The sequence below is a fragment of the Cyanistes caeruleus genome, chromosome 2, assembly GCF_971803275.1.
Source record: "Cyanistes caeruleus chromosome 2, bCyaCae1.hap1.1, whole genome shotgun sequence".
NCBI lineage: Eukaryota > Metazoa > Chordata > Aves > Passeriformes > Paridae > Cyanistes > Cyanistes caeruleus.
Genome location: NC_141702.1, coordinates 14,831,230 through 14,843,595, shown reverse-complemented (window position 1 = coordinate 14,843,595; position 12,366 = coordinate 14,831,230). Strand labels below are relative to the sequence as shown.

At 35.7% G+C, this 12,366-nt stretch overlaps 1 protein-coding gene across 3 annotated transcripts in view; it reads right to left on the bottom strand.

Annotated features, from left to right (window-relative positions):
* Nucleotides 1-272: 272 nt before the first annotated feature.
* Nucleotides 273-12,366, bottom strand: part of NOL10 (nucleolar protein 10) — a 48,887-nt gene continuing 36,793 nt past the window's right edge. For 2 of the 3 annotated variants that reach the window (XM_086875867.1, XM_086875869.1), the window contains exons 15-21: nucleotides 12,125-12,204; nucleotides 11,849-11,947; nucleotides 11,201-11,290; nucleotides 9,524-9,697; nucleotides 8,891-9,141; nucleotides 3,558-3,660; nucleotides 273-692 (exon numbers count right to left, since the gene is read on the bottom strand). In XM_086875867.1, coding sequence (XP_086731993.1) covers nucleotides 573-692; nucleotides 3,558-3,660; nucleotides 8,891-9,141; nucleotides 9,524-9,697; nucleotides 11,201-11,290; nucleotides 11,849-11,947; nucleotides 12,125-12,204 — 917 coding nt within the window. In that variant the 3' untranslated portion in view covers nucleotides 273-572. The remainder of the gene's footprint in view (nucleotides 693-3,557; nucleotides 3,661-8,890; nucleotides 9,142-9,523; nucleotides 9,698-11,200; nucleotides 11,291-11,848; nucleotides 11,948-12,124; nucleotides 12,205-12,366) is intronic. The other variant, XM_086875868.1, reaches the window with a different exon arrangement.

Sequence of the window (12,366 nt, the reverse complement as noted above, 5' to 3'; positions counted from 1 at the left end):
ACTCAGAGGAACACAAATCAGGAATTCTCAACTGTCCTCCTGACAACCATTTGCTACTAAAGGCAGCCCAAGAATATAAAGCCAAAGCCAGTTTTTGAAAAATACAACTGTGTGTCATCCTTCAGGAACCAGAAAAATTTGTTGTGCCCTTGTAAAGATAAGCTTTTTAGACAAAATAACTCACTCTTGATCCTTTATCTAAGCAGTCACAAAGATTTCAGAAACTGAAACCAACAGCTCTTAAGTTAAATAAAAGACAAGCAGCCTCATTGTATACAGGAATTCTTATATAGAAAACATCCAGGGTTACACAATAACCAGTTGCTGGTGATTTCTGAACAAATACAGTTCACCATATTCAGTGAACAAATATGGACCATATTCAGTGTCCTTTGGTCAGTACTTTAACTTTCATAAACTTTTCAATAATTAACACAAAGTTTAAGAAGTTCTGGTTTCGTGTTCAACAATGAATCAAAATACAAATCCATTGGTACTGTATCCCAATTTGAAACAGCCCCTTTTTCAAATGAAAAATGAGGTAAAAATTTTCATAAAAAAAAGAATATAAATCAATGAAATAGTCGTCCTCTTCCACGTCTACTCTTGAGATGACTGGCAGAACGCCGGAGAGTTTTCCTCTCTTGACGATGAAGTTTCTCAGCTTCCTGCTGTTTCCTTTGCTGCTCTGACTGGAATATTAAAACAAAAATAGACTCAGGTTCCTGTTAATTTACACATCATCTCATTGTCCCTGGATGAATATATCAAGTCAGAATTCCATTAAGCAAATCTGGAAATGTTACCATTAGTTGCCCCATGCTATCTTGTGTCATACTGTGACTGTTAATTCTAGATACCCTTATGCATTATCATTCCAAGTTTTTCAGAGCAGATGTTTAACATAAAGATATTAACAATGCATTTCAGGTAAAAAACAATGCTTAACAATACACTCCAGAATTTATGGTTAAATACCCTTAAGAACATCCATCCCAATTTGTGGCTACTTAGTATCTACTTTGGTTAACCAGTGTTTTCAAGTTTAATCACAGAATAGAAGTAGCTGAGTTGGAAGGGACCCTCAAGTATCACTGAATCCAACCCCAGGCCCTAAGGAGTGTCCCTGGCCAGAATCACACTATGTGCCCAAGGGTATTGTCCAAATGCTTCTTGAAATCTGTCAGGCTTAATATTGCACAATTTAATTTTATAAAGACAGAACAATTAGTTAAATTTGCTGAAGCATACACGTTTCCTAAAATGTGCTCTTAGGAGTTATTGAAAGTGTTTGATATACTGTATGCAATTCTAGAAGGACTTTCTACATAGAACTAATTCTAAATCTCTGCTCTTGTGGCACATGCTCTATTAATGTTTCTTCTCATAATCAAAAACATGCTGGAAGATGTTATGATGTACCATGTAGATGAAATGGCTCTTATAGACACAAACTACTATTTTCTTTGGATGACTAAAGCTTGTCTTTAAACTAAGCATAAACTGTAACTAGCAGACTTGAACTAGCCAAGCTCAGGCAGCTGTCCATGTCAAAAAGTATTCCAGTAATTTGAGCAATTTCAAGCAGCCCAGGATAACTGCACCGACAGTGTGACAGAATTCCCACTGTGGATGCGGCTGTGGATGCCCCACTGCATCTCATTCTGTACCAACAGCATTCATGTCAGCTCATCTCCCCCAGTCTCCCATGCACACACCATTTAAGCTGAGCTAGAGGTTTGCTTGCATGGACAGCATTTTGGCTGAGGTGAGATACAAACCAATTTACCAGATGTAGCGATCAGCCCATACTGGTATCAAGGCAGAAAAAGCTACTGGTCGTTAGACTTTGATGAAATTTATGAATTCCCATTTTCACTGCAAGTAGAACAACAAGAAATCCACTATTTGAAAATACAAGTAGTTTCTCTCTGTTGCCAGACCTCTTCTGAAAGTCTTGATGAATCCTACTTAAGTAAGAAGATATACCCAGGGTCTGTTTATTTGAGAGAAGACTTGTAAGTCTTTGTTGTTCTCTTGATAGGAGAAAATATCTCCACTGCAGATGCCTTATTTTTCCTTAAATTAGATTTTAAAAAATTGTTTTAATGCAGATGATTACAGTGCACATATTTCAATAAAGCAGTATCATTAAACAGTCAGGAAAAGAAAATCCATAAATGCTAGAAGCACCATAATTAAAGAAAGCCCTCAAAGCTGTATCTTATCTGATGGAATCAAGTAAAATTGGCATTCCAAACCACTGCTGTATCTGTCTTCTTCCTGCAAGGTCTGTCCACCTTGCTCTGAAATCTGTCAGTAAAAGGTGACAGGTCAGTGTGCACCACCAACTGCAAGAAACCTTGTGGCTTTGCACTTCTTAAGTTAAAGCTACTGTAAAAAAAGACTGTGTTTTGAACCCCTGCAAAGCCCATTTAATAAGCTACAAGACACCAACATATCAGTTACGGAGCTGGTAAGATTGCCAGAGAGGTTACCCTACATGGCACTGCATGAGAAATTTGTAACTTATTCCACAGTCACCACATTTCAAATTCCAGCAATATAAGGAATCAAAAAGAGATGAAAAAAGATATCTGCAAACAGATAATAATCAGTAAAGTAAGGTAGAAACAGTCAATAAATCTTTTTTTTTTCCCTTCAGGCATATCAAATGTGACAATTAAATAACTACTTAGCCATTTTTGTGAGAGCGTTTTACCAGTGAGAACAGCATTTGAACGGTGGTAAGGAGAAATGTATTACAGCAAAGATGTTTACCTGAGGAAAACCAATTTTAACCAAAGTAAATTTTGTCAGGTCAAGTATCAATTCATATGGGTCTTCAGCTTTTAGACTGAATCCTCTCTTCAGTTCTAAAGCAGTTTTCTAGTAAAAAATCCCTAAGTGTACTGCAGCAGGAGCAGATGCACACAGGCATTTATTTAACTGTCCCTGCACTATAAAGCAATCACCTGTATGAAATCTACAGAAGTCTTTAGAATGGAAAATCAAAACCCTCGGGAAAGGTAATTAGGCAGCAGTCAACTACACACTCCACGTAGAATCTGACAGCCAGTATAGGACCAGAGCTCATTCCTGTGATCTGTTTTACATAAAGTCAAAAACAAAGGTGGTTTGGAACTCAGCTTCTATCTTGCTGAGACCTCTCAACATGCTAAACCAAGAGAAAGCCTAAATTGAAGCACCCTAAATTGCATTTGGACTGCAGACTTAGATCTGATCGGTGCTGGCACTGAAGTCAGGCAAGGCCACAAGCTTCTGGTGGTACCTCTGCAAATAAACTATTAAAAGATGCATGCCATTATTTTCCACTGGAACATAAGATTTTATGAGTGTTGCCTGAGTTATTTGGGATAAACACAGAGTACTACCGGAGGCTTTCATTCTCTTGCCAAGAACCTGAAGAGTTGGCAGCTTATAAAGAAATGAAGAGGGACATTTGCTTGACGGTTTTAAATACCTGTTCTTTCATGCAAAAACTAAAGTTACTTGTGCATTATCTTAAAAATTATATATATATATATATAGCTCACCTTCTTTAATTTGAATGTTGCCTGTTTGCTGCCTACTGTGGTATCAGACACATTGAGTGTGCCAAGTTTTTCTTCAAGCTTTAAACGATCTTCAAGAGTTTTCCTGCAGAGAAAAACTAATGTTAGTCCCTATTTTTGCCATCTTTTTACTGTAATAAAAATTGATAATGCAGTCAAAACTAATCTCTATTTCTCTGAAAATCTGAAATGTCATAACTAAAAAAATAAACATTCAGGAAACAGAAAGAAAGAAATTCAAATCATTCCCTCCAGATACAGCTTTCAGTAGAAACACTTTTAAAATTTATGTAAAGTTCATTGTTTTTGCTGCTAAAAAAGTAACACGACTCTAGCTGAGAAAGAAAACATGCCCTTCTACAGCTATAGTTTTCTATGAAATGTTTGAAAAGTTGGTGATATTAAACTGCACAAATAAAAAACAGTAAGGCAGATATATTCAGTTTTCTTGAAATATTATTATTTCTGAATTGGAAACACTTTTGAGGGAAGGAAGTAAGCTTGACTATACACTAGAATGAATTATCTACGAATGAATCACTTCACTACTTAATCCAAGCACAAATGCCTGTTTGGACACTGTGCCCGCAACAGTGTAAGTAGTTTTCTGAATAAAAGATAAAAAATAAGACAGAAAAAAAAAGAAAAAGAAAAAAAGAAAAAAAATACGAAAAAAAGAAGAACAGTATAAACAAGAGAATGTGATAAAGACAGGCTCTGGGCCCAGACAGGAGCTCCACAGAAGCATGTGCCTTCCAGCACAGTGTTTATCACTGAATTTCTGTCAACAAACTGGTGCAGAGCTTCTCCCTCAGGCACCAAACTCCAGCATTTATGTGGAGAAGGGGGAAGCTGGTGTGGTCAAAACTGACACTGTTTTCAGCTTTTCTCTATTGGAAGTTAATGCCCTGCACATGGCCCAGCTGCTCCAGGTTGTGAGCTGGTATTTAATTTGCTGAATTCAGTTAAGGTGGGCTGTAAACTGGAAGAGCTGAAGAGTGGAAAAATGCCTTGTTCCTACACAGCCTCCAGCCCAGGGGAGAGGCAGGCAGGGACAGTACTGGCTTCAGCCAGCCACCCTAAAGGCACCTGTGAGTCCTGACATGGCTCATCCTTCTCCTAGAATGTAACTCCTATGAGCTAAGTAGCACCCTCTCAGAATAAGACATGGCTCGCACAATCAAACTCACTCTGTGTCTGCTTAGAAAACAGTCTCCTATTTGTAAACAAAATTAGTTTCTGCAATTTGAGATGCTATTAGTGCCTCATCAGCTCTCTCTGAAGAGGGCCAAGAAACATTTTCTGTACAATTTTTAAAGTGGAAAATAAATCATCATCAAAATAGAGATGATATATATAAAAAAAATGGCAGCCACCAACATCAATGACATTCATTGTGTATGAAGAACTCATGCTGTGGCCTAAGCATGAAGTCTCTGAGTCCACTGAATTTTGGTTAATGAGCCATTTTATGTAACAAAGACTTTTCAGATTAACAATGAAAAATTACTGTCAAGAAATACTTTATTTCTCATGACTAGGTACTTTGATTGTATTTTTTTCTGTAGTATATTTTTCATTGAGTACATGTAAAAACTTGTTCCATCTGTGCGAATCGGAAAGACAAGCTAAGCCTTAGAGCTAACTGTGGCAGAAGATCAGTCACCGACATTGTGGTGGGATTTCTACATTCAAGTGAAGTCCCATTTTTCTCCCCTTTGAAAGTGAACTGGAGAAATATGGCTACTACCCAGCAATTATTTAGCATGACTGCTTAGACACTGCTTTAGTCAGGAGAAAAATTAAAATGAGTACATACTAGCAACATGCTGTGGGGTTGTAACCTTACTGAAAAAACACAGGTATGGCTCTATCTGAGAATGCTCAGACTGCAAGGGAGAGTGAATTGTACATACTGCTACAGAAACAACAGCTGGGTTTTTTGTTTTGGTAGGGTTTTTTTTCATCTTCCTCAACAAATTAATTCAAGGGATACATTCAGAGCATTTTGAGAGTTAATTCCCCTGCCTTAATGTAAAAACCAAACAAAAAATTACCCATGCAATTTTTTTCCTCATTATAAGAACAGTTTTTCAGGACTTTTCCAGCTATAAACCAGTAATACCTCTTTAGCAATAATAAGGAATATCAACTATGCTTTTGTTGGCTTTCTTGGCCACCTCTGAAGATACATCCATTAATTGTCATACTTCTCATAAAATATGACTACTATAAATTTTGATTTTCACATTTTAACTTCAGTAATGTACTCTTTAAAGGGACAAAGTAAATCAAGATAACTCTTAGCATACAGATAAAGATCCTTTCCTTTTACAGTTTCCTTTCAAAGTTACTAGGTAGGAAACTTATGTTGTAGGGAAAGAAAGCAAGGATTAGCAGGTTTGTTGTGCAAGCTTAAGTGTACAAAAGGGGAAAATTAAACATACATGGATTTGAGACCAGGTGTTTTATAAAACCATGAGCAAATTTTGCAGTTTTCCTGCACAGAGAAATGTGTAGACTGTTGGCCTAAGAAAAAATTTATAGTACGCACCACTGCTTTAAAAGTTGGGCTTGGAGCCGTGCTGAGTCAGGAACATGTCAAAAGAAACACCCAGTTTTATATAAGTCATAAACTGTTTCCTCAGGTAGAACATTATATGATTAGAGAAAAAAAGAACATCTAGCCATTAAATGCATAGTGAAGGTATTAAGATACTTAATTATATTGGTCACAGACCATCATTCCGTAATTTGGATATATCAAATCAAAGACAAACATGCCAGCCTCGCTAGATTGTACATGCCACTACAGTCTTCCCAGTTTTCAGCATGCTACTTGAATTAATTACTTTTATGCTGACTACTTATCACTGAATAAGGCCAGCACAAAACATATTTATTTTCTTCGTAACATTCTAATACGCAAAAATACTTACTAACCAAACAAGTTAGCTCACAACACAGCCTAAATCATTATGGCTACAAAATCCTATCAGATATGCATTATATGAAACAGGTATCGGCTGTTGATTTTTAAATTACTTCTAAGAGTTTGAGTAACACCAAACTCCATACTGAGAGCAATGCTTGGATGAACACAAAGGGGATCAGGGAATATAGAGCTAATTGCTTGGACAAAGATTAAAAAATCCCATGTAAGTCAATTCAGTGACAGCAACTCAGAAAACAAAGGAAGTGATGCTACCACGTTCAATATTTTGGTCATCCTATTCTGTCCTCAAATTCCTCTACATTTTTTTTACCTTTTACATGATAACCTATCTGTGCATCTACCAGAGATGGTATCCATTAGCAGCAAATCTTATGACAGATTCTCATTTCTTTCCAAGCAGTCTGTTAAAAGACTTTTGATGACTTATGTCATCACAGATAGTTCTTCACCTACAGGACAGGTCTGTGGTGTTTGCTTTTGATTTTCCGGGGATGAAGAAATTATTTTTCTTCCTTAAATCCAGATGAAAGAATTTACTTTGTTCAGTGTCACACTGCATCATTTTTTTCTAAATATTTATCTTCCTTCCAACTGTCTTGGCTTATTTACTTGAATTTCCACACCGCTATTCACATTTAAGGCTTCCATGTTTTGAATAAAATGACATTTTTATGCTTCAAATTGAGCGTCCTTGAGAATTTGCAGCTGAATTTGTGCAAAAGAACAATATATGAGTAGGCTGCAGCCATACAGCCTGTTAATGAAGAATTTCACTTGCACTGAGAATACAGTGTCATTTGACCAGTGTTTCAGGCTCCTTCTAAGTTACAGCTAATACAATTATAAACCTAATCACAATGTAAAAAAAAAATATAAATTAACCTATTGTACTTTGTCAGAATATCCTAAGTAGATTTTCTCCTGACAAAGAAGAAAAACTGACAAAATTAAAAAGTTGCTTCATCTTCTGGAACAAAGGAAAAAAGAAAAATAATCAGAAGAAAGTTAATGGAAATATCTAAAGAAATTAAAAGTTCAGAATAAGTGGGTATATTCAATAAAAAGAACAAAGAAAAAATCTCTGTGTGAAATTCCTTGCTGATAAAAAACAGCTAAGGAAAACATGGCAATCAGTCCTGCTGAACTGCTATAAATCCCTATTTATAAAATACCAGTATTTCTGCTTAAAAGAGGTCTCACAGGTACAACATGGAAATCATAGACCATCTGACTACCATAGGAACGCTGTCTTGCTAACACTTAAACATGATCATTCCAGTTAAAAGGCTGAAATTTTTATTGAATGTTTCTTTATGTCTCCTGAAAATTTCCATAATAAAACAACTAGACTGTAGTCATTAGTGACATAATGTCACTAATTGTATTATTCATTTTATTTTCCTTGACTGTATAATTTCATTCTAAATAAAACCAAAATGTTTATTACAAGATCCATCTAGCCCAACTACCCATTTCCAACATCAGTCAAAATCCTGCTCTGCACCAGCTGTGCTGCAAGAACTCTGAAGCTACTGTCTTAAAATGTTAAATGAGTGTTTGTGCTCCAAACAATAAAATGCTATCAAACCTCAGGGCTCAACTAACCTCTGAAAAAAACTAAATCAATAAGATTTGCAGCCACTGAGCACCTCAAAACCAAGTCCTTCAATTTAATGTGCTCCTTCTTTTGTTTGACATGCTTATCCATGTACCCATTATTTCAGATGATCATCAATTTAAAGAAATTAAAAAACCAAACAAAAAAAACTACACTTAACAAACACCCTCCTAACCTGGTGTTTTGTATTGCAAAAAGAAAAACAGAAATAGTAGGTCCCCATATTATAAGGACAGTGTAGATTTTGAAAATTACTAGATTCCATAAAAACATATAGACAAAACAATTTTTCTTTTACCATGTTGACCCATGTTGATCCTACTCCCAAAACAGTGACTACTCACGTAGCATTCTAAATCCTTTTAGATAGTCAGATGAAAAACATCCAGTCTGTTAACCTCCTACTGACACTGGTGGAGAAATACATCCAGTCTCACAAGACAACAGTGTTACCTGTGAGAACAGCACTTCACCAACACTGAGTAATGGATCCCCCAATCTGACTCAGTAATATCTTACTCATTTCATGTGTGTTGTGTCTCTGTCCTACTTTAAGTAGTGTATTGTTTATCTATAAAACAAAGCTTTCAATGACTATGTCACTTTAAGTTATACCCTTGGATCACCAAATGTAGCTTTACTAGCAAGTGCTTCCAAGCCAAAACATCATGGCCCTGCACTGTAGGGAAATACTTGAGAATCATACACCCCCACCTATTAAAATAGGAACATTAGTCTTACTTCATTAATTTTTGTTTTTTGGCAGAGTCTTTGAAGCTTCTGAATTCCTCTCCTTCTTTAATCTCAAAAAACTGAGGTTTTAGTAATGTTTGCTGATCCTCCTTGAGCCTTTCCTGCCGCTTTAGTTTTTCCTCTTGGCGTAAAAGCTTGCGCTGTTTCCTGACCTCTTCAACCCAGCCTTTTTCATCATCTGAACTCTCAGAACTTTCTGCATCACTTGCTTTTCCTTCTGGTTCTTCCTCCTCTTCCTGCTGACAAAAATAGTATAAAATAAGAAATCATCAACTTATTTTCTTTCCAAATCATTCCTGCAATTAGAGTATGTGACAGCTTTTACATAGATACAGCTGAACTACAATTTTTGAACCTAGGCAGTAGCAGCAAATGAAGCTGAAAATACATTACAAAGGTTGTTACCATCCACATATTTTTATGTTTTTCAAACCTGTATTTGTGTAATGTAAACATTATTACATCTAAAAACTAGATTAAAATTATAAATACAGTTAATTATTGTAGCTGATAAGACATTCTTGAATTGCCTCCATCTTTCTGGGACAAAAGTCTGAAAGCTTGAAACAGAGGAAAATAAAGCCTATGGAGTTTTCTTAATCCAGATGGAAAATATTTTACCTGTCCTTGTGCTTCCAGTTCTTCTAAGATCTTTAGCTTCCTCTTTCTTTTCTCACTTATTTTAGAAACAAGTGGATTAAGTAACCTAAATTCTTCACTCTGCTCATCCACCTGGAAATCTGGATTCTCAAACATGACCTTAAAACGATCATCTTTGAGAAGGCTGGGCAGATTCTGGAACAGTAGCAAAGCACAAGCCAAGTTAGACAATTCTGAAACAGACATTAATGAAATAAGTAACACTTTCTCTTAATTAAAAAAATGAATAACCAGCATATGAAATGCCAGTTGCTTTACCCTTCCAGGTCAAATAAAAATTGAGATTTATGCTTACTGTACTTTTACAAAGATTGTTTTAAGCTACCTGTAAGCAAGAGTTTTTTTTAATGCACAGTACAGACACTTTAAATACACAATTACTAATATTTTCAAACAAATGTTTCTCATGCATTCAGCCAGCTAGTCTGGAGACTGTACTGACTAATCAGCAGTACATCCAAGGCAAATATATGACCTGATGGAGATGAGTCTACAAGATGCAAAACAAATTTTAAGGGTGTTGGAGTCAGAGATACAGAGTGTGTGCCCTTATCTCTGATACCTGTCTCTGACATCCAAGAAAGCACTGAATTTCATATAACACCATTGAAACAATTGTTAAAGTTAAATGGAAAAACTAGGAGTGTGAGTGTGTTAGTTAGAGAGTTTTCTTAAGTCACTAGGTAAAAAAGTTAAGAGTTTAAGGTTTGGGTTCTTTTAAAAAACAAAAAACAAGATGGAGGATTTAGGGTGCTGTCTCTCCTTCTTCTTCCTTTATCTTCTTTTTTTAGGGGTTTCTGGGTAGTAATAAGTAACTGGATAAAAAGTGCCACAGTGCAGCACACAGGTATTGAGTCATTAAGCAAAATAATTTACTTGGAATTTGTTAATTGGATAAATAGACATGTAAAAGACCTTGAAGAAGTTCTGTGTTAGCCCTTTTGCACCTTTCTATCTTAGTGCATGTAGCTCCTTGTACTCTGTATACATGTAACATAGATAAGAGAAGAATAAATAACCAAGTCTGAACAAGAGAAAACTGCCTCTCTCTCATCAATCTCATTCCAAGGGGGAAAAGAACCCAGCCACAAGAGTCCCATCAGGACATAAGGGTACATGTCTTTATGCAATGCTACTGTTATTTTACTGTAAATACTTAGGAGGAAATGTTCTTATACATATTATAACACTTTTTCTTCACTACTTTCACATACAGAAGGAAAGGCAGTGTAATTCATGTCAAAGTAAAATGAACTCAGTGTAAATTATGCTACTGGTGAATTCAGAACAGTTCAGACCACTAATTCATCTTATGAGAAGGCCAGTTATTGCAATTTTAAAGTCATTGTATACATGGCTTTTTATTAGAAAATGCTTCCTTTTTTAACATTGCTCAACTTATACCAGCTTATTAAATCCCACCACTGCATTAGTTTTCATTGTTACTGAAGAAAAGGAGGGTGGAACTAAGGATACAGAAAACATGAAGAGTAGTATTCAAACACAAAAATGGTGCAAATGTGTAACTTCCAATGGTATTTTGAATCTGTTTGGTCAACAGTAACAACAAAAAAGAATCCTGTAAGCATTGCTAGTTCTGTGCTTCCAGCTAGAGATTTCACCAAAAAAACAGCTCACCTTTTGTTTCCTTTTTTTACTAAACTGTTGCTCTTCTCCTTCTTCTTCAATCAGTTTGAGTGCAAGTTCTTTATTAACTTTTGGGAGTTTCTAAAAAGAGGAAAGCAATTAATAAATTAGCCTTTTATGCATGCAACCTACATGCTTTACATTCTTACAACTATTGCAGAAAAGCTCCTTGACTGGTTCCAAATATCTCTAGGTACTAGTAAAGCAACTGCACTTAGAGAAGATTTAAGAACTTGTATTTTATTTTTAACTTCTAATGCATCAGCTTTAGAAATTTAATAGCAACTCTTTCTCCTTTTATGCTGAACAGATCCAATCTAGAAAGTTACTAGTTATAAACACAATACATTTTTATGTATCTCTTTCCAGAGTATCATGTTTCAATGGCTTAAGTAATTTAATGACAGAAGCAGAAAATGCTGTTTTACCAGTGGATTATCTGCTCAAGTAGCAAATGAGAGCTGCTCTTTTAGTTTGGTATCAGCCTTTCAAAATCACACATATGGGAATTTTATGTTATAAATTACTTTGTGTGTCCAGTGATAAACACAACCAAATCCTAAATCACTACATCTGTAAGATACACTTAGGAAAATATTACTCTTTATGAATAGGTTTCTATTTGTTTCTAGGATTTACCTTCAGTTGAACTCTCTGTGCACGTGTTTCTTCTATCTTCTGCCTTATTTTCTCTCTTCTATATTCTTCATAGGCAAAGGGGTTGGCCATCATTTTTGCCTTTGAACAAGCAGGAGGACATAAAAAAAAAAATACCATAAATACAGGACACAGTCCATTATCTGTATGGAAAAAAAAACCCAGCCAAAACAAACAACCACAAAAAGACAAAGAAAACCCCCAGCACATACATTTTACTGTCAAGAATAAAAATTCACAAGATTCAGCCTTATCTACCTTATGATAAAGTCTTATGTCCATGAAGAAGCCATGCATATATGCTCTGAGCAATGATGATCCAATGAGATGAGCAAGGCCTAGGAAAAAATTCCGGAGAATTTCAAAGAGCTTTCATATCTAAAGAACTTCTATTCCAAGCCAGCGAGTTAACTTCCTTAAGACAAACAAGCACTGCCTATGCAAAACAATCTAACAGTCACAATCATGACATCAAGACTAAATAAAACTGGGAATAAAAA